Consider the following 22,784-nt stretch of genomic DNA (forward strand, 5'->3'; position numbering starts at 1 on the left):
GTGGATCTACAAATATCCCAAAGTAAATTAAAACAGATCTACAAATATCCCAATGTAAATTATAACAGATCTATGAATATCCCAATGTAAATTAAAACAGATCTACAAATATCCCAATGTATATTAAAACAGATCTACAAATATCCCAATGTAAATTATAACAAATCTATAAATATCCCGATGTGAATTAAAACAGATCTACAAATATCCCAATGTAAATTAAAACAGATCTATAAATATCCCAATATGAATTAAAACAGATCTACAAATATCCAAATGTGAATTAAAACAGATCTACAAATATCCCAAAGTAGATTAAAACAGATGCTGCAGAAATGCCCTACCCAACAACTGTTGAGACTTTTGAATGGTTTTATTTACTGACCTTTTCATACATGGCTGCTCTTTGGAAATATGCTTCATGATCTCTGGGGTTCAATTTGATTGCCATGGAATAATTCATAATAGCATCATTAGGATTATTCTCTTTTCTCAGAATCTCAGCCCTGGTAAAAGAATAATGACATCATTTTTTTTCTTTCTTTCGTTGTTCTGCATATGTTACTTTTGCTCAGTATATACTCCTACTAGAGAATAAATCTAATAATTGTAAGTATAACAATAAAAATGTAGAACCCAATCATTGCCCCTTAAGATATCTAATAATTGTAAGTTTAACAATAAAAATGTAGACCCCAATCATTGTCCCTTAAGATATCTAACAATTGTAAGTTTAACAATAAATTGTAGACCCCAATCCTTGCCCTCTTTGAGTGCAGCCTTACATGGATCTGTATGCCCCTCCGTGTCTGGTGTTGTGCTTGAGAATGAAGGTCAGATCTAATTTAGCCTGTTGTTTTTCATCCCTCAGTAGGTACAGCAGATGTCTGTGCCAGTAAGCATCCAAAAGTAATGGCTCCATCTTGATGGCCCTACACATATACCACCAAGTTGATTTAATTCATATTGTTGTGAGATCAAAAAGAAAAAGAAAAAATGCAGTTATTTATAAACATCTACTTACAGGTCAAGGTCAATCTGAGCTGCTTTTATCATTCCAACCTGAAAAGTATCCAGAATATATCAAGATTTGAATGAACATAACTAAGTACATGTAAACATTTACATTAACAAATGTTCAGCTAGCTGCAGATTTGTAGTTCTCTGTTACACCTCTGCAGCTAATGTTCAGCAAAGTACAACATTCTGACTACCTACTGTATACTAAGAAATTTTCGAAGTACATGTAAACATTTATATTATTATATTTTCATGTAAAATACTCGAATCTGATTGGTTGAGAAGCATTTGAAAAAACATAATATTTCCCTCTCAGAATAGAAAGCATGCGCTCCAGGTTGATAGCATCTAGCAACAGGTAACAGTACTTTACAATGGGTGATATAAAAATTATCACATGCGTCAAATCTATGTGTGTACAGTTCAACGTAGATTGTTAGGCGACGTTGTTTGAGCATTTGTAATAAATGCGAATACCTACGTTAATATACAAAACATTGCTTGATAGTGATTGATCAAATGTCAACAGATGTAAGTTTTTCTGCTTTGTTGTTTATATAACACTCAGTATAATAAGACAAATATTGCATGTAGTTGAAGGTAACACTGAAAATTTTCACTCCTTGGCTATACACCTCGATTAAAAATTTTCACCCCTTGGCTACGCCTCAGTTGACAATAGTTTTCTCAGGGTGAAAATTTTCAATGTTACCCTTAACAACATGTAATATTTATATATCGACAAATGTTCTGCAAGCTACAAAATTCTGACTACAAACGTGTGCTCTATACCAGGAAATTTCTGTCCCCATTTCACCCTCATCCTGAATGGGCAAATTTAAAACTGAGTAAATCTAGATTTACTTTAAAGTTATAATAAATTGCTTTGGGCAATCTGAAACAGGACATTACTGTTTTACAATGCATTTGCATGGGAATTTTCCTGTATAGTGTTTTATAGAGAAATGACAATATAACTGAAAGTTTTACATACCTTCCTATACAATGCTCCTCTTCTACAAAGATCAAATGGTTTTGGTTTTCCTTGAGCGATTTGTGAGGTTAGTTTTTGAATCTCCTCATGGATTATCTAATAAGATTTAATACTTTGCATTATCATTCTCATAACTTTATATAAAAGTAAGAAACACCCCCCTAACAACAGCTGATATTCTGTGTATATACCTGGTGAAGCTCAATATTCTGTTCCGAGTCATCTAAAGGTTCAATCTCAGTCAGAGCATCAGAGATGTAACTGCTCAGGGAATCCTTCCTATGTCCAAGACAATTCAACATGTTCATTTTAAATCCAAGAACTGTCTCAAATGTTTCCAAACAAATAGCATTTTGACTGGTGTTTTATAATGACATACCTTTTCTTTTCCTTCTCCTTCTCCTCTCGTGTGGGTGACACGGTCTCATCCTGTGCGTACTCAATTTCCTCTTCCTCCTCCTCAGACTCGGAGGGGGTGGGCGGGAACACCTGGTCAAACCACACATTCCAGATATCACGCACCCACTCACGCTGGTCACATTCCTTGCTGCTCAACCAACAAAACAAAGAGGTATTCAACAAGATTCACATGCTATACAGTCATAATACAGGAAACAAACTATCACTTGCTTTGATTGATTCTTACAAACAAAATATTTTGTTTGATTACATGTGAATATTAGTTCATTGAAATATCTATTTTTCCAAAACAACTGTTTCTGCATTGGCATAAGAGTATATCTTCCATGCTGGGACCCATTTTACAAAAGGTCTTATGACTTAAGACCAAAAGTACTTTTTACAATTCATTTACTGCACTTTTTTAGATTGTAAATTCATGGCATATCTAAAGAAGAGCACATGATAAGTACATAAAACTGTATTTTCAAAAATTCTTCAAGGAAATAAAGATATGTTAGAAAAATCAGAATACTTGTCTCAGGCATAAGACCTTTTGTAAAATGGTCCCCTGGTTATGAATCCAGAGCTTAGACAAACTTACGGCATTTTCTTGTTCTTTGCAAATGTTCCAAAATCAAGGAGGTTTGGCAAGCTGAGACGTGACCCCAACCTCACTTTCCTGAAAACAAACACCCAGTAAATGAAAGCACCATCACATTTGTTAAAGTCATTAATCTGAACATGAGTGCAACAGAAAAATACACTTATCAGCTTCTATAACAAAGGAATTCTGATAGAATCACTTACGAGGGCACCCGTAATTCTCTTTCTAAGGGAGGTGCCGTTTTGACCATAGAATTGGACCGGTTGATTTGTTTGGAAGGAGCTCGGAGAAACTTCTCTATCTGGTCCAGTCTCTCCATGCTGATTGGGCCTTTTCTCTTGGATTTCTTTTTGTTCCTAGATGTCAAAATAGAATAATTACAACATATTTGATGAACAAAAAATATCTATCAAAATACACACACACTCTTTTCAATCACAGACATTTAAAAACTAGTTCCCAAGAATGATAATTTTGTATTGTCATATAATGGAATCTTAAAAATAATGACTATAAAAGTGATAACATTGCCACGCAAAAATCGCAGAAACTTGCTGGCCATTTTTTCTCTCACCTCAGTTGCAGTCTAACCAATAGAACAGCTTGATAAGCAAAAATAACTTTCCAAATCATTTCACATCAAGTGCACAATAACAACAAAACTCTTGTCAAGGAAAAAAGTGAGCAATTTTTAGTTCAATCTGACAACAAATTGACTCATTTTATCCAATTTAAAAAAAAAAAAATAATAAGTGAAATGTGTTTTCACGACATCCATGAATTACTAGTACATATATATGTACTTAAACAAAATAAAGTAGTGTAAAAAGTGATGTATCTGAAAAGTTAGTTCCGTTTTTCAAGTTTTTGTTTGTTTAGATTCTTCCTCCACCACATAAGAGTATATCTTTATCTTTTATGTTAATAAGTGAGCATGAAACATTAGCGAACATGTCCCAATGAAAGTCATGTGACCCAACCTGAAATTCTGCATACATATACTTACACTCGAGGTTTTCTACAAGGTTCATCAATTTAAAATATTTAACATAAGCAAATTATGGTATTATCTTGTATCCTGTTTTTGACCATCTTGTGTTTTCTTATCATTTTTCACACCATAAGGTAAATTCATAATCACATTACTATCTGATAAAAGTATAGAAAGTGTTTTAATTTCCATTTACTAGAATTAAAATTAATGCATTATCAAATAAAATATATAGATAATCGCACTTTTCAAGATGCAAAACGTGCATAAACAGAATTATTTTTATACATGTATCAACGTCAGAAAACTGTATTATCAAATTTCACAAAAACAATATGATAGTATTCATAGCAATTTCATGAAACTGTTTCTTAACAAAAATATACAAAAAGTCTGTGAAAAATAAAGGGAATGGATTAGATAAAGAAATCAATGAAAACAGAGTTATTACCCTTGGATTCAATACTTTGAAACATTGATTATTCATACTTAACTTATAAAATATATAGACTTTTGAAATTCTTTGATTTGTTACAACAACTAACTGAAAAGACACCAACATAATTTATGTTTCTATCATGCATAAATCTAGATAAACCAATGATTTGATTTGCAAACTCGAATGACAGTATAAGTATAGTAATTCAATTCTTTTTGTGTCAAGTGTATGCACTGTCATGATGTCAATTCGACTTCTACACTATAGATACTCAAACAAAATTTAAGTATAATAAAAATATTTTCAAAAGAAAGCTGCAAAAATTTAGAATCACGTTCTGTTTGCATGGTCTCATATTTTTTTACCCCATAGTTTTAACTATTCTTCAGACTTTCTTCTCTTGCAATGTATGAAATAATTTTAACTTACATGTATTAAATACAAGTAATAAATGGCATATAGTTTTGATTAAAGTAGTTGTTACTACTGAAACTAACATCTGTATTTTACATTACATATGAGTAGCTCAAATTAAGTGTAATTTTAAGATAATCGCAATGATATGGTCCTTACAAATTTTGATATGTATTTTACATACAATATGTAACCACAGGTCTGTCATTTTTTTCGCCCTCATTATCTATTTGAATTTATTAAAAGACATTTTGATCAAAAACTTATTCTGAAATCATGGAAAAGTCTTCCATGTCTGGAAGAGTTACGAAACATGGAAATGTCAAAGTTTCCTTATAATCGTTTTTCATAAAATTTTCTAATGGATTATTTATTGTTTCAAACAACAATGTAATTTATGAGATTTGAAATTCTACATATCATTTGTACATTTAGGAAAAAGAAATCTTAATACTGGAAAATAATTTCAAAACTATGAAAAGAAACATCTAACATTTCTGCACTTGATAGAAATCATTTCATAAGAATTGAACCAAATATGATTTCAAAACCTGTTTCTGAAAAATAAGTGTTTCAATGAAATGTACAGTGATATCATGCATTGATGACAGGCTCACTGTGTTCTGACATGTTTTTATCACTGGACTATTTAAGCCTTATAATTATATACTGTAGTAAACAAAATATTGTAAACTGCAATGAAAACAGAACTAATATTTCATCAGTTGCTTTTTTATATTGCTACTCACTATACATTAAATCCTAAATATATTCCAGATTAGGTTGTCATCTCATTATGGTTTTAAATCAGGTCGAAAACACAAGATGCTCATTTTGTACTTGAAGTCAAAAAGAAAAATCCCATTGAATTTCATTATGTACAGTATAACTGTGTGTGTAAGCACTGAAGTAAACTCCAGAATAAAAGATCTCTAAACAATACGAACAATTAAACAAAAACATTCAATAAAACTGTTTATAGTAAGTTGAAAATATAATACGCTATAACATGTTACTGAACATTTCTTACTTTTTTGGAAGGATGACATATGCCCTCCCTGCCTGAAGTGCAAGCTCTGCTGGTGTAGGCTCATCTACAACCCATAGTCAGGCAAAATGAATCAAGTGTTTAAACATGGTCAAAAGCACAGATGACATGGATAACAAAATAAAGTACAAGGTGTCATAGTCAAAAGTACCAGAACAATGAAGTACAGAGCACAGTGTTGTAGTCCAAATCTTAATTTAGCACATGTCATGAAAACAGGTAAGTATAGTTAATTGCAATAAAAGCTTGAATATTTTCATTTAAAAATTGTCTCTGAAATCGTCCAGTATTGCGATTAACTACATGTTTTCATGACATGAGTCAAATTTAAATTCGTTATGATTCACCGGACAGACCAATTACATGTCTGTATAATTGTGGCTTCGGATCCCTGGTTGTTGACATTGTTATTGGGAAGAGGGGGGGGGGTAATAAAGGTTATTTGATGTTTTGTACCTGAAAAAAATGGTGATATGCTAGTTAACGCATTATATTAGGATTTTTAAGCATGTATGGAATCTGTTCTATTCATTTAGATGGCGGTGTGAGGGTGTGTGTGTGTGATATAATGGGTGGTGATATACTGAGGTGACACTGTACATTTAGATGGCGGTGTGAGGGGGTGGTGATATAACAGGTGATGATATACTGAGGTGACACTGTAGATTTAGATGGCAGTGTGAGGGGGTGGTGATATAACAGGTGGTGATATACTGAGGTGACACTGTAGATTTAGATGGAAGTGTGAGGGGGTGGTGATATAACAGGTGATGATATACTGAGGTGACACTGTAGATTTACACACATCACTGTGTTCTTATGCTGAAGTAACATATTACATAGTAATTTATAACATAGCCTTTAACTGGAGGTTATGTTTATCTACCTATAGCTATTGAAAAGTAGTCAATCAAAATCTGACATTTTAAAAACATAGAAAATAAGACAATTAACCTTTCTTGTTTGGCTCTTGGAATGTCTCGACTCTCTCTGCAGCCATTTTCTCTTGCTAAATTGAAAATTTTCTGTCATGAATACATTTTAAAGTAAAATACCTAGCTGCAGAACTGTAGCTCTCTGAGAAAATATTGGGACAGATCACTGATCTGTCCCAATTTATCCTCAGAGAACTACAGTTCTGCAACTATAAAATATCAAGCTCCTGTTTTAACTTCAACTTATATTTGATTTAGATTTTACATTAATATTAATAATCATCCGGTATTCGTTTTAAAATTTTGACAGATGATTTAATGTTACTTTGAACTTGTCCAACTGTAACAAGAGGCTCATGGGCCACATTGCTCACCTTAGTCACCTTGGCCCATATCTGAAGACTTTCCATAAATATTTGCATGTATAACCTTAGTCCCTATTGTGGCCCCAACCTACCCCTGGAGGTCATGATTTTTACAAACTTGAATCTACATTATGTCAGAAAGCTTTCATGTAAATGTCAACTTCTTTGGCCCAATGGTCCTTGAGAAGAAGATTTTTAAAGATTTTCCCTACATATTTCTATGTAAAACTTTGATCCCTTATTATAACCCCAACCTAACTTGAATCTGCACTATGTCTGGAAGCTTTAATGTAAATATAATATGATCCGATGAGCATAGAAAAACCTTCTGGTTTTTTCATATATAAATCATTAAATGTTGACACACTGCAATATGTACATGTACTATAATATGATCCAATGAGCTTAGAAAAACCCTCTGGTTTTTTCATATATAAATTATCAAAGGTCGTTTTATCATTTATCAAAGTTTGAGTAAAATCTCTATTGTAGAACTGTGTCATCCTTCATTAAATGAAATTTGATCTTACCTCTATCTGCCATTGTAGTCTCTGAGCTTCTTCTTTTTCTTTTGCTTCCAGTAATTTCTTGTTCAGTTTCATTTGTCGCACGTTGGATTTTTGAATGGAAATCTATAAAATGTAAATACAAGATGCCCATAAGCCAAACTGCTCACCTGAGCCACATTATTCATACTGGGGGGAAAATCTCATAAACTTTGGTTCCTTGTTGTGTAAATATAATGAACTCCTGAGTTCATGGCTTATTTATAGAATGAAGTTCATAGCAAACCATTTTATGACCCCTATAGCATGATCTAGCTATTAACTTCATTCTGTATGATTCAAATCTTTAACCAATATTTCATATTTAAATCATGTTTACTGCACATACTTAAACCTGCAAAATCATGCATTATTCTGACATCACAAGGCTTTAACAAACGAAACATTTTATTAAAAAGTAAAACAATTTTCTATTTAAAAAAAACCCAATCAAATTTCATGTTTCAACTAAAATAAAATAAAACACATACAGGATGCTTCTCTGATGATTGACCTTTTAAATCTATACAGATCTTACAAGGATGCTTCAGTATCAAATTCTTGCACTTGAAAGCAAGATTTTTAAAGGTATTTCATTTACTGTAAACAAAGTTTTCACCATATGTGTCTCTTCTCAAAATTACTGGTAGTGAATGCTTTTTTCATTGTTAATTCACGAGTGAAAGTACTTGTTAATGAAAGTCAGATGACAGTATATTCCTCCAAAAACTCTGTACACCTAATGTGGCTGAACCACAGGCTACCACAGGCCCTGACAGAATGCAGTAAAAATGTCTTTATTTGATTATTTCTTTTAAAATCTCTGATATTGGGAACCCTGTAATAAGAGTTGTAAGCTCATCTCTACTATACATACAAAGGGTAGCCACACATTTAGAGGGCCTGTGGGTTGAACAATAAGGAATCTACATCAAACAATTGTGCATGTCAATTTCATAAATCATACCCTCATATTCCTTTGAAATAAATTTCATATAATTTTTAATTTACTATATAATAAATGTATTTTCTCATTTGATAGAATGTACATCATAGTTTCAAACAAAATTGAAGCTCTATAAAGATGCTTTGTGTCATTCAAATGAAATTGTTTAAATATAGTTCTTAAAATGAAGTGGAAGTTTGGTGTACACATGCACATGGAACTATTAACTTCACTCTTTTATTTGAATTTGAAAGCTATTGTTAATACACTAAAGATATCTTTCCTAAAACTCCTAAGATTCAGTGCTTTATGTGTGACTAGTTACCTCATCCATGGCTGAGTTATAGTCCTGAGGAACTAGTAAAGTATCATCCAGCATCCTGGTCAGCCCCAAATCAGAGGTGCTTCTCCTGTAAATAAAATCAGATTTTAGGGGGGAAATGCTATAGAATTGATACATACATTTATGTATTTATAAATCCATTCTTTTTTCTAGGAATTTAACCAATGCAGCTCAAGTTCACTTAAATTTCCCAATTTTAATAGGTTAAAGGTCACAACAAATGATTGATCTGTCACAAGCTAATACATCTTATATAATGTGGCCCTGGTCTGACAAAATCTCACACCAGAGAAATTATTTCTTCTTTGATGACAAATAATACATTATTTACATTTTGGTGCAGTAAATATTGTGCTTATTTATGCAAGCACACAATATAGAGAGTCATGGTTGATGCTAAGATGCCACAAGATCATGCTCACAGGACCCCCAGCTGACCATTCTTGGGCAGTGGCTTGCTGGTAACAGATATGGGACAACTCATGACAATTTGTTCAATTTATCATAGAGTCTCATGATTTACCCTGATTTGTTGTGCAACTGGTCATTTCTGCTGACATGAAATTCATGGAAAATTGTGAAATTCTATGACAAAATGATCTTTGTTTAGCTTTAACAATGAAAGGCCACCAATGCATGTTCCCATAATGCATAAATATAAAAAATGAACAGCATCTAGATTGATGAGTTGACTTTTCTAATTCTGTCTGCAATTTCCAGTCACATACTACTGTACATTATTATACATATCTCGTAGTGAGACTCGGATCTTTACAGTATCTATCGACTGTACATTATTACACATATCTGGTAGTGGGACTCGGATCTTTACAGCATCTATTGACTGTACATTATTACACATATCTCATAGTGGAACTCGGGTCTTTACAGTATCTATTGACTGTACATTATTACACATATCTCATAGTGGAACTCGGGTCTTTACAGTATCTATAGACTGTACATTATTATACATATCTCGTAGTGAGACTCGGATCTTTACAGTATCTATTGACTGTACATTATTACACATATCTCGTAGTGAGACTCGGATCTTTACAGTATCTATTGACTGTACATTATTACATATATCTCGTAGTGAGACTCGGGTCTTTACAGTATCTATTGACTGTACATTATTACACATATCTCATAGTGGAACTCGGGTCTTTACAGTATCTATAGACTGTACATTATTATACATATCTCGTAGTGAGACTCGGATCTTTACAGTATCTATTGACTGTACATTATTACACATATCTCGTAGTGAGACTCGGATCTTTACAGTATCTATTGACTGTACATTATTACATATATCTCGTAGTGAGACTTGGATCTTTACATTATCTATTGACTGTACATTATTACACATATCTCGTAGTGAGACTCGGATCTTTACAGTATCTATAGACTGTACATTATTACACATATCTCGTAGTGAGACTCGGATCTTTACAGTATCTATTGACTGTACATTATTACACATATCTCGTAGTGAGACTCGGATCTTTACAGTATCTATTGACTGTACATTATTACACATATCTCGTAGTGAGACTCGGATCTTTACAGTATCTATAGACTGTACATTATTATACATATCTCGTAGTGAGACTCGGATCTTTACAGTATCTATTGACTGTACATTATTACACATATCTCGTAGTGAGACTCGGATCTTTACATTATCTATTGACTGTACATTATTACACATATCTCGTAGTGAGACTCGGATCTTTACAGTATCTATTGACTGTACATTATTACACATATCTCGTAGTAAGACTCGGATCTTTACAGCATCTGTTGACTGTACATTATTACACATATCTCGTAGTGAGACTCGGATCTTTACAGTATCTATAGACTGTACATTATTATACATATCTCGTAGTGAGACTCGGATCTTTACAGGATCTATTGACTTTAACTTACCTGAGTGGAACAAACACAGGAAATATCTCACTGTCTGTCATTTCCGTTGTCTTGGTAACAACAGGCGTTGGTTCTCTGGGTTCAGTATCAACAGGGAGAGGAGGAGGATTGACTATCAATAAGGGCATCAGAGGTCAGTGAAAGATAAATAGATTTCAATTCTTTTATAAATATGTTGCAAGTAAAAAAAATTCTCTAGGATTAAGTCCCACATGCATATCTTACTAAATGGGGCATTTGTTTCACTGAAAAGAAGGTCACTCCTTGTAACACAGTTACAGCAAACATTCTTATATGAATTCACGCTTACACCGAAATAATTTTCATTCCCGCTATGAATTAATTGGATATAACAAATCACATTTATAATGAATCTAAATTGTTCGTCCTCAGCACTTCGCTACAAGTGTGTTTTACTGTACTAGACTTTCAGGTTACTGATCCTCCTGAATGCTTGTCATTGTTGGGTTGATGTACAGTCATTAATTTTGAACACTGAAAGGGGGCCATAGAATATCTGATTTTCTATGATTTTAAATTCATCAACCAATTACCTTTCTCAAGTTTTTCCTGCTCTTCCTTTGTTAGCTTCCGCTTTTCATATGGAAAAATCTTTCCATCCTTAATGTCATCCTCTCTCTGCTTTGCTGCTTTCACGTAGTCAGTTAGATCCTCCATTGATGTACTTTTGTAATTCAGAAGTCTGGCAAGAGAAGGCGTTTAGAATTTACATGTACTGAAGCAGAGTAGCTAGAAAACACATGTCTACACGAATCAATAAACACCACTTTTATTTATGTTCCAATTGATTTATACCTCATATCTAATTTCATTTATTTTACATGCCCCCAAGAGGATTAGACAGCAGATACATGTAGGTTTTGGTCATTCTGTCTCTGTCTGAAATTTTCATCTTGGTCATATGAATGTTTAAACTATATACAAAGTAAGGACTTCACATTTTTTTTTTATTGTTTTGATCATTTTCAACAAACACATATACAACTTTTACTCACACTCTCATACAGATTAAAGAAAGCGATATAGACAATTACATGTGTATTCTAGTACTTATTGTTAAAAAAAAAAAAGAAAAAAAAGAAGAAATGCTGTTATCATTAATTGAAAAGACATTTCCATTTAGACCATTTCTTTTTGTAAAATATTTGCTCTGTAAGTTTTTCCTCCAAAATGTAGTAATCATATAAACATTTCAAAACATCATCAAAAACAATATTGATATTCTTTCTTGAATATTGGAATATGTATCTCTTTACTAAGAGGATTATAAAGTTTAAAACCATGTGTTCTTTTTCTGGAAAACCAAAAATAACAGTTTGTACACTAAATCCCATTCTTTTGTCAGATTTTTGAAAAATCCAATCTGATAATTTTGTCCATAGTGTAGAGACAGAAGGACAATAAAAAAAGATATGCTTAATTGTTTCTGGTTCTAGTGCACATATTGAACAAAGTGGAGAGTTTTTATTTTTTGATATATGTAGGAGTTTGTTAGTACCTAATATTCTATGAATGATTCTATAGTTGAACCATATCAGTCCTGAATCTTTTGTTACAGATTTGATGTTTGTATATACATGTTTCCAATTTAAATCTAATTGCAAATTTAAATCATTAACTCATTTGTTTTCACAAATAGGTCGATGCTGTGATTTTGATATCAAATAGTCATAAATATTCCTAGAACCTTTTTTGTATTTGCATAGAACTTTAATGAATTCAGGTTGATATGGTTGAAAAGTTGTATCATGAATAAGTAGTTTGATATTTGGCCATGAGTGCACAATAGCTTGTTTCAATCCCTCATATGTAGTAAATGGAATCTGAATTGTGTAATCATTTGTGATACTCAGGTAGCTGATAAAGTTACCTTGCTTATCTAATAAATCATATATTATATGAAACCCCTTGTCATATAATTGCTTGCAAAATATGTATTTATTTTGAATATTTACTTTATCATTATACCATAGGGGTTCAAACAAAATATGAAAATCATTCATTTCAAAACCTTCCAAAAATTCACATTTGGTGAACAATTGAAAGTGAGCATGATACAGAGGACATTGGTCCAGTAATTTTAAGATACAATTAAAGAATACATCTACTGTAAACAAATTATTATTCATGACGACTTTATTTCACGAAATACCACTGATAAAGTGGTTCATGGCCAACTAATTTCCATGACCGAGATAATCTTAAACAAATACAAGACATTAAAGGACTGACTTGTGGCAAGAAGTATTCATAACAACAAGGTTCTCAAGAACTTCATGAAAATTTCTCACATGCAAATAAAAGTATCTCTAGTTTATCATAATGACTGCATTACCTATTTATTCATTACATAACTTATACATTCCCTTACCTACATAATACATAACCTGTATATTGCATATAGATTTGACTAACTGTAAATTCTATTACCTGTTCGTACTATTATCTGTATGTACTATTATCTGTATGTACTATTATCTGTATGTACTATTACCTGTCTGTACTATTACCAGTCTGTACTATTACCTGTCTGTACAATTATATGTATATACTATTACCTGTATGTACCATTACCTGTCTGTACTATTACCAGTCTGTACTATTACCTGTCTGTACTATTACCTGTCTGTACTATTACCTGTATGTACCTGTCTGTACTATTACCTGTATGTACTATTTACCTGTCTGTACTATTACCTGTCTGTACAATTATATGTATTATTACCTGTCTGTACTATTACCTGTATGTACTATTACCTGTATGTACTATTACCTGTATGTACCATTACCTGTCTGTACCATTACCTGTCTGTACCATTACCTGTCTGTACCATTACCTGTCTGTACTATTACCTGTATGTACTATTTACCTGTCTGTACTATTACCTGTCTGTACAATTATATGTATATACTATTACCTGTATGTACCATTACCTGTCTGTACTATTACCTGTATGTACTATTACCTGTATGTACTATTACCTGTATGTACCATTACCTGTCTGTACCATTACCTGTCTGTACCATTACCTGTCTGTACTATTACCTGTATGTACTATTACCTGTATGTACTATTACCTGTATAATTCCTGGTATCTCTCCTCTACAGAATCAGCTACCTCCACCTCCTCCTCTTCCTCCGAGCTTTCTTCCAGCTCTTCCTGCTGTCGTGCAGCTGATTCTTCCTGTAGATCCAATCCAAGTGATGCTGGATGATAATCAGGAAATAAGACATCTTTAACCCGTGCTGGCTGTACATCAAATTTAGGAGGAGCCGGTGTCCAATACAGGCGAGATTCATCCAATTTTACAGACATTTTTGTTCCTTCTAATGACACTGGAACAGTGTTGAACTAAAAACAGAGACAATATAATATATATATGCATAGAAAGGCTTTGCTGTAGTTGGAGAAAAAACAAGTTACTTACAAAAAAATTGAATACATGTACTATATTCATGTTTCTATCTTTGAAAAGATACCATACCAATTCCATGTTTCTTACCACTTCATTTGCTTTCTGCTGCCATGCCTCTAAGGTTTCCTCTGTATCTTTTCCCGTCTCCTCCAGGACACGCCTCGCCGCCATTGCCAGTCTCTGTTCCTCAGCTTCTTGCACGGCTGTGAAATCAGAGTACTCTGAAGCAGTGTCATCTTGAGGTTCTGTTACCTGGGGTCCTCCTACGTACTATCACAGAAGTGAACAAAATTAGAATATTGTACAACAACCTAGATGTCTCTTGTGAAAGGGAAAATATTAAACCTGCATCAAATAACCTTCAGAAAGTATAACTTCCAATAGTTGAAAAAAAACACACCTCAATTCACAAAAGCAAATTTTATGCATCTGATTTTTCAAACAGGGTCAACTAATCATAGCTATTTTGTTGTTTATTAGGAACTGTAAACATGATTTTGTTACCAACCCTAGCTGCTTGTTGAGCTGAATCAAATTTGCTGGGAGTATGATATTTTCGTCCTAAATTTTTATATTCCTCAGGAAGCTGATATTCATTATTGACAGTACAGAAATGATGGACATGTTTAGCTGGCTTCTTCTCTTCCACTTCTATCTCTGGGAGTTGATATTTGGAGGGAGTGATGGGTTTCCAGGTTGACAGGAAAGACACAGCATTAGAAAACACGGAGACATTGTTGGTGACTGGACCTTGGATTGGCTGTCTGTCAACCAAGTCCACATTCTTTCCCTGGACACTGATTATGTCTTCACAAGTCACCTCAGGAGGTGCCATGAGGTCCTCCCAGGCCTGCTTAATATCTACTACCTCCTCCTCCTCCCCCTCCTCAGATGAGGACTCATCCTCAATTCCTCCAACATCAACCAGCTGGAGAGAGGGCACCCCTGCTGGCAGGGACTGAGGTTCAATAACAGCAGGTGCCTACAGTAAGGAGTAAAATTATCATGTAGATTCTATTGCATAAATGTGTAAAATTAAATTCAATATTTCTATAACATACAAAATTACTCTTCTAGATGATATTCTTGTATACTAGTACTGCACAAATAAGAATATCAAAAAAATTGTAAAAGCATAATGTTATACATTGCACCTCCTGGATGCACACTCATATATATAGTCAGTCAGTCAGCCATTTGTTTTTAGACTTACCTGGGGCTCCTCGTCTCCAGTCTTGCCCTCTGAAGTTAGGTCCTCACTTGGAAGTTTTTCATTTTTCTCTTCAATTTGTAGACCTGAAATTATCCCCAAAATTTCATTTAATTTCCTTGTTTATTTTGGATATCTTTAACAATAAAATCGATATAAGTCAGACTAATTCTGAGCTTCACCTTCCTCCACCTCCTCATCCTCAGGAATGTCAGCTGGCACATCAATCTCTTTTTTATCTGTTTAGTGAAGTAGTATTATGAGTTAAACGATGAAACTATCAAATTCCTTAGAAACTAAAAACAAATGTTTAGCAGTATTACCATTCAAGATTCACACTGAATGTACATTACAAGCAATCACTGCAAACAATTAAATATGTCTTGCAATGCCAGTAAACTACTTTCATTTTCAACCAAGTCACAAACTCAATAAACATTAATTCATATGCAAAATATCAGTCTTAATTAGTCAACATCATGGTGTAAAACAGTTAGACCATGAATGTAGTGAATATCTGCAGTGTGACTTTATATTACCTTTATCTAACAAGGTGAGAAGGTCAATATGAAAACTATGTGAATAATTAACACCAATTTAATGATCAGATAAAAGGAATATAAAATTTCACACAACTATGAATGTTTTATCAATCTCCAATATTGCAGATTTACTAGTTTGCTGTAATGTTGGCTACATTTACAAAACACACCACGTACTATATACATGCTTGGTGATGTTGGTATATGTATATGTTTTTTTATATGATGAACTTATATCTTGTATACATGGTCTATTTCACGGAGTTTAAATTTTGTCCATAGGGTGATATGTAAAATCCCACATGGTATAAAGCTGCTAGAGGAAAAACCCTTGGTATATAACTAGTTTGGTGATTTATCAGATCAGATTGTGTATACCCTTGTTGTTTTTCCATTATGGTGGAGTTATATAAAATTTTACAATGCTAATTCTGAAAACAAATAGTAGAAAAACTGCTTGTCTTCAAACGCATTCAGCTACTGTTGCTTTTTTTTAACTACATGTAGGAACAAAATGTTGATAAACAAATACCAAGTCATTTCATTTAAAATTTTACAGAAGAAGGGACACCACTTTTTAAAAACAAATTCCTGTTAGCGGTTGAGTTGCTATTGGTTGGCTGGTTGGTTGGTGGTGTAGGTGGGGTGAATGGTTGACATTTTTCCTTACTGGTTGGGTCTTAAAAACGTGGTGCCCTATCTTTGATATCATACATGTATACATACCTGGTGAAATATGAATGTTTAATGTGTTGGTGTAATACAGTCATTTTATAAAGAATATACCAATGTTACATGGATTTTCATATATTCTGGGTCTTGTTAGAATGTAAGTTTGTATGAATTGGCTTTAATAGTAAAACACAAATACATGGTTATAATTGGTTAGATATATTAGTGGGCAGGATACGTCATCCACACCAGACTTGTTTACCATCCTCATCATCACCGCTTGGTGAAGCGCCATCTGCTGGGAGTGGTGTACTACGTGCCTCGGAGCCAATATCAGAATCTGTGCACCAGTTATTCATGGAGAATTAAATACGAAACTGAAGTTCTTTTCTTGATGTAACTTTGAACATAAACAAATAACAGTTTCTTTCCATGATCAATATGAAGGGGAACAACTCTTACCTCTCTTAGAGTCAAGAGCTTCACTACCATCGCCTGAAATCAGATACAATACCAATAAGTATTACAATATATTTAATCTACTGAAGTACTGATAGTCTCACAGATCTACTGAGTAATCTCAGAAACCAAACAATAGGACACTTACTGAGTACAGCACTGGTCCTGGACATGACTCGGTCCATTATCTCCTGGATTTTTCTGTCAGCATCAGACACCTGACTATTTGGGGAGAAAATGACAGTAAAACAATGAAGCCGTATAAAATATCATAGAAACAATTTCATCCAAGAGATATTCCTAAGCTTGATAGTATAATCCACAATAATGTTATAATTAAACTGGGTTTTTTTTCCAATTGATACATACACATACACATGTACTAATATAACAACCAATAGAAACAATAAATATATCATAATTCATTCTATCAATATTGAATCATAATGGGCAGCAGAGAATATTTACTCTGAATTCTGTGATACTTACGTACGAGCTCCAGAACTCTGAGCTCTCAGTGAAGCAATAATCTCGTCTACTGAGCGCTCAGAGCGTGGGCGGGGCTTCCCATCAGTCTCTTCCTCTTTCTCTTTACTTTTCAATTTTTCTGTCAAAATTTGACATACATAAGTCAAATTGTGGTGCATTAATTCAGTATGTTGTTTTCAAAATGGTTATGTACAATGCATTACTATGGATACTGATTAATCTCTATTGTCCTCCAAGTTAAACTTTGAAATATTCTTACATCAGTACTGTAAAGGGGGAGATATTTGCTTGGGTTTTATTTTTGCTATATTCGCGATTTTATCAATAATCACAACAACAACAAAAATACCATCACAAAGTGCTGTTTAAAGCATTTGGGGGTAAACATGGACTATTCAAAGGGGTTTATCTGCGAAATTTAAACCAATGTGAAATACTGAACGATAAAAATCGCAAAATTTTAGTCCCGCGAAATTAAAGCCCTTTGCAGTATTTGAAACAAAATTTTAATCTTTAATTTTCCATTTCCATGCAAAGAGAGCACTGCATTTTGTACATGTACACCGAATCCTATACACACGCAAGAAATTTCTTACAAATATTTGTCATTGCAATGTAGTTTATCAAACTGCTATAACCAGGTACAAGTATTTTTGCTTTTGTCCGTGACAGACTTTTATTCTGTATTTTATCTATTTTCAGCATCACATGATGCTGCAAATGGTTCCTCTATGGGAGACTAATTTTCAATTTCATAAAATAGGGCATTACAATGATCATATAATAATAAATGGCATCATACATTGTGGACAAAATACACAATGCAGTTCAATGAAAACTTCCTACAAACTATTCATTCTATCTATCAATTTTATAAAATTGATGGTTGTTGTATCAATCTGTTAATAAAACTGTCTCCTTAAGTCATACAAATGTTTTTTAAATACATAACTGAATTATTCATAACATTGATAATCAGAACCATAAGTCTTGCTTTATATTTTTTAAAATGTCTTCAGCAAGATAAATTCATTACATCACCAGCTACTGATGTGATATGGACACATATGTGACACTGGAGGTGTGAAAAGTAGGTGAAAAAAAAGGTTGTGTTTTTATTAACACCCAGTATTTCTCCTTTTCACAACAGTGACTGACCGTGTAATTACCTATGGTACTTTTTGTCTACCTTGAGCTTTCTTGTCCTTTTTGCTATCTTTCTTAGTATCTTTTTTACGTGGTGATCTCTTGCCCTGCAGTTTCCAAATTGGCTCTGATCCTGGCTTTGCAATCTTTTTGGCCTCCTCCAGGAGATCTTTTGTTGATTTAGTCTATAACAAATCATAAACAATGTATTTGTCAAACCAGATCCCTATAAATACATAGTATTACATGTATCGAAAACACTGATATGGCATGTCTGCTGTTCGATTTATGCTCTAAATATACAACAAATAAAACCACTATGAGTAATTCAAAAAGATTTTGACACCTACTGACACAGCAATATGAAATGTAAACCACACCAATGACAACTACTGACACAGCATTATGTAATGTCATCTACACCAATGACAACTACTGACACATCATTATGTAATGTCATCTACACCAATGACAACTACTGACACAGCATTATATGATGTAATCTACACTTGTCACTTACTGACACAGCATTATGAAATGTAAACTACACTTGTTACTTACTGACACAGCACTGGAAACCCTCCTTCCTTCCTCTTTTGGTTCCTGTTGACTAACAGCCGTTTGCAGATCATCATCTATTCCTGCGATGACATCATCATAGCGACTGTAAACATTGTCATCTGGCAGGAGGTTGTTTTCACTTTTTAATGAGGTTGCAACACTGAGAGCACTTTCCACTGGAAACAAATTTAAAAGCAAGCTTAAATTTAAAAAACTAACAATCTAATTTTGTTTTTACTATACTATAAAAGTTCAGTTTCACAGTTGGGTTTCATTTACGATTTATAACAAAATTGAAATTGTCTATGTAAGCATGACATGTGCATGAATCTGAGATAGATGGTATTATAACTGCTTACCAACTCTCCTACGAGTCTTCTTAAGAGAGGAGAATGGAAGTACAGGTTTGGGTCTCTCTTTGAAAGATATTCTCTGTAAAGTCCCCTCTGACATCAGTATAGCTGGTTTCTTCATAGTCTCCTCATTCTCATCAAAATCCTCTTCCCTATCTGTCTGAAGGGGTGTTTCCCCGGGGGTTTCCTGGTCTGGGGTCATTGGAGTAAAGGCTCGCATCTTATTGGCCTAATGGTAAGAGTGGTTGAAATATGAATAAGGACTAAACAGTATGTGATATACCACTAACAATAAAACAAAGTTTTGTTTAATGAATCATCAACTCTGGGCAAAATATAAGTTCAAGCAGTTACAATTTGCTTTTATTTGGTTAGCACCTGTGAAGATCAAGGATTATGATTTTCTTATGACTTAGTGTGTTAAGGTTTCACAGATTAATCTTTCATCTCTAAACAACCATTAATCTTGTGACAAAAATTATTATGGAAAATTAGAACACATATGTGATGCCAGCTTATTTCCTTATCCAATAATGCAAATGATGATTCATGCACGATGTTGATTTCTATTTTTGTTCACAATTGTGATGTTTTTATGTTGAATTCATTAATCAGCAAACAAATTCAAACATATGCACTGAAAATATGGGTTCATTATGATATCTAAATACACATCATGCTTACCGCTGAGTTAACCTGTTAACATGGAATTAAAATCAAAAGTAAAAAAAATGAAAAGTTATTAAAATATAATCTGAAATCCAGATTCCTTAAATCACCTTGTTGAAAAAATGTAATAAATTAATAATAAACTAAAAGAAAAAATGAACAAAATTGTCAAATTAAAAAACAACAACATTTAAATTCTTTATCAGTCTACAGAAACGAACCTGCATCATTTGCTCCAAGGCAAAGTCCTCTGATGTCAGTGCTGGCCTTCCCTCCATTATCACCTTTAAGCCAGGAACATTGACACTGGAAAATTTTAATGTGAAAATAAAACAGTATACCTAAAATTTTCATCTAGACCCATTGAAAAGCAATACTGTCCAATTTTAAAATTTGCTCTAAACCTTACTCTTTGGTAATTGGGAGTAATTTTCAATTTACCTAGTGTTGAATTTGAATTCACCCATTCACAATGAGAGTGAATTGAGTGAATTTTCCCACTATACAGTTCTTCCAATAAGATCTTATTGTGTCAGTGAATTATAGAATAATACTGTGTAAAGTTTGATTTTTTACCTAGACCTTGATGGTACTACTCCTACTGATGTAGCTTTGGGTTTTTTCATGTCTAGAAAAAACAATGTACATGGTGTGATGTTTATAAAAATTGAAAAGACAACAAAATCAGTTCTCTTATTCATGGAAAGCTTTTAAAAAAAACCTAAAAATAAGCTGAAGAACATACCATCCGGGGTAATTGTTGACTCCTTGGAAAATGGCAGTTTTCTTGAGTGTACGCTTGCAATCCTGTGGTCCACATTCTGAGATTTGTCAAGAGGGTTATATGGTGGTTCTACTACTGGTTTTAAAATAAACTGTGGGTCCTATAATAGCAAAAGAAAAAGAAAAAGAAAACATAATTAATTTCTAATCTATTTTATGCTACAGACTATGGGCAAAAGTAACTGAATGCTCACAATTTTTTATTACCAAATATATTTCTTACATTTAGACAATTTTCTGTTTATAACACTATAGAATATTCATAATTATATTTTATCTGATTTCCGTAAAATATGTATTTAAATATTGTCTTTATTTTTTACATGAAAATTTGGTTACACATGTAATCTTGATTTTAACTGTAAATTCTCTCTTTTGTTTACATGAATACAGAGCTCTGTTAAGTTTAACTATTTGAGCTTTAAGTAAATCCACAAAAAAATATAAATTTACATTCTAGCTATCATACCTTGTAAATTAAACATCAGTTTAAAATATCATTAAATTGGACAATAACCAAAAAAAAAAAAAAAAAAAACCGAAAGAAAAAAAGAAAATAATAATGCAATATTTATAAAAAGAATAACGGTCATTTCAGTACATTTACTCAGTCTGTACATGCTATTCCAATAAATGTGTGTCAAAGTGAAAATCAAAAGTTACTTTTTTGGCTTCCTTTGCAAGAATTTCATCATGAAACACAGGCTCTGTCTTTCTTTTCTCTTTGCGTCTTTCTGGCTCAAAAGCTGGCTGAAGTCTCCTGTATGAAAGTTATATTTATAAAGCGTTCATTCCTGCTCATGAAATAAATTTACATATATTTTGTTTTCTTGTTTCTTAACATATCATGTTGTTTTTATCTTTGAATTACTTTTGAAAAAAATACCTTGATGTAACTGACTCTTCAGTTTGAGGGGCTTTCAGTCTTTCTTCTCGTTTGACTGAAATCTCCGCAAGAGACTTTTTTGCCATGTCATCCAGCTCTTTTCGCAGTGTGAGCTCCACTTGCCTATTTGTTCCAAATCTAAATGAACTCGTTCCATTTTTGTTAGTGGGCTGTAACTCTCCTCCTCCAGGCATGATGAAACTGAAACAATATAGTTGGTAGTTTTTAAAAAATATGATTTCCCTTTAGTGAGTTTTTATCAAAGCCTGATTTATCAAGGATAATAAACCAAATAGACCAATATACGTGTTTTTAAAAAGCTGTTTCTATTGCAAAAGTCTTGATTTATGCTTACCAAATTTATGGACGTGCGTTGAGCTTTCACCTCATAACCGCCATATTGTTTACATGTTCGTTGACGACAGGATGCAGATGAAGTCGGAAAAAAATGTAGGAGGATTACGGCTGAGTACAACGTAATAAACAAAACTATATACTATAGAGAATAATTCGGTGTATATCAAAGATAATGTTTCAACAACTTTTTACATCGTTTCTTCAATTTTTTCCACGTCTGCTATTAAACAGGTTG

The 22,784-nt window shown here is 33.0% G+C and overlaps 1 protein-coding gene across 8 annotated transcripts in view; it reads right to left on the reverse strand.

Annotated features, from left to right (window-relative positions):
* Positions 1-22,784, reverse strand: part of LOC125682590 (uncharacterized) — a 43,803-nt gene extending 21,019 nt beyond the window's left edge. For 4 of the 8 annotated variants that reach the window (XM_056155768.1, XM_056155767.1, XM_056155766.1 and 1 more), the window contains exons 1-33: positions 22,548-22,784; positions 22,193-22,393; positions 21,970-22,066; positions 21,269-21,407; positions 21,100-21,151; positions 20,745-20,829; positions 20,539-20,550; positions 19,861-20,083; positions 19,502-19,677; positions 18,984-19,125; positions 17,795-17,912; positions 17,454-17,527; positions 17,309-17,341; positions 17,109-17,186; positions 15,815-15,871; positions 15,636-15,718; positions 14,931-15,404; positions 14,510-14,692; positions 14,084-14,358; positions 11,539-11,687; positions 10,985-11,096; positions 9,029-9,113; positions 7,743-7,844; positions 6,867-6,921; positions 5,895-5,958; positions 3,224-3,376; positions 3,018-3,095; positions 2,394-2,561; positions 2,206-2,293; positions 2,015-2,110; positions 1,025-1,062; positions 786-932; positions 386-506 (exon numbers count right to left, since the gene is read on the reverse strand). In XM_056155768.1, coding sequence (XP_056011743.1) covers positions 386-506; positions 786-932; positions 1,025-1,062; positions 2,015-2,110; positions 2,206-2,293; positions 2,394-2,561; positions 3,018-3,095; positions 3,224-3,376; positions 5,895-5,958; positions 6,867-6,921; positions 7,743-7,844; positions 9,029-9,113; positions 10,985-11,096; positions 11,539-11,687; positions 14,084-14,358; positions 14,510-14,692; positions 14,931-15,404; positions 15,636-15,718; positions 15,815-15,871; positions 17,109-17,186; positions 17,309-17,341; positions 17,454-17,527; positions 17,795-17,912; positions 18,984-19,125; positions 19,502-19,677; positions 19,861-20,083; positions 20,539-20,550; positions 20,745-20,829; positions 21,100-21,151; positions 21,269-21,407; positions 21,970-22,066; positions 22,193-22,386 — 3,951 coding nt within the window. In that variant the 5' untranslated portion in view covers positions 22,387-22,393; positions 22,548-22,784. The remainder of the gene's footprint in view (positions 1-385; positions 507-785; positions 933-1,024; positions 1,063-2,014; positions 2,111-2,205; positions 2,294-2,393; positions 2,562-3,017; positions 3,096-3,223; positions 3,377-5,894; positions 5,959-6,866; positions 6,922-7,742; positions 7,845-9,028; positions 9,114-10,984; positions 11,097-11,538; positions 11,688-14,083; positions 14,359-14,509; positions 14,693-14,930; positions 15,405-15,635; positions 15,719-15,814; positions 15,872-17,108; positions 17,187-17,308; positions 17,342-17,453; positions 17,528-17,794; positions 17,913-18,983; positions 19,126-19,501; positions 19,678-19,860; positions 20,084-20,538; positions 20,551-20,744; positions 20,830-21,099; positions 21,152-21,268; positions 21,408-21,969; positions 22,067-22,192; positions 22,394-22,547) is intronic. The other 4 variants (XM_056155769.1, XM_056155765.1, XM_056155770.1 and 1 more) reach the window with 3 other exon arrangements.

The sequence above is a fragment of the Ostrea edulis genome, chromosome 2, assembly GCF_947568905.1.
Source record: "Ostrea edulis chromosome 2, xbOstEdul1.1, whole genome shotgun sequence".
Classification (NCBI taxonomy): Eukaryota; Metazoa; Mollusca; class Bivalvia; order Ostreida; family Ostreidae; genus Ostrea; species Ostrea edulis.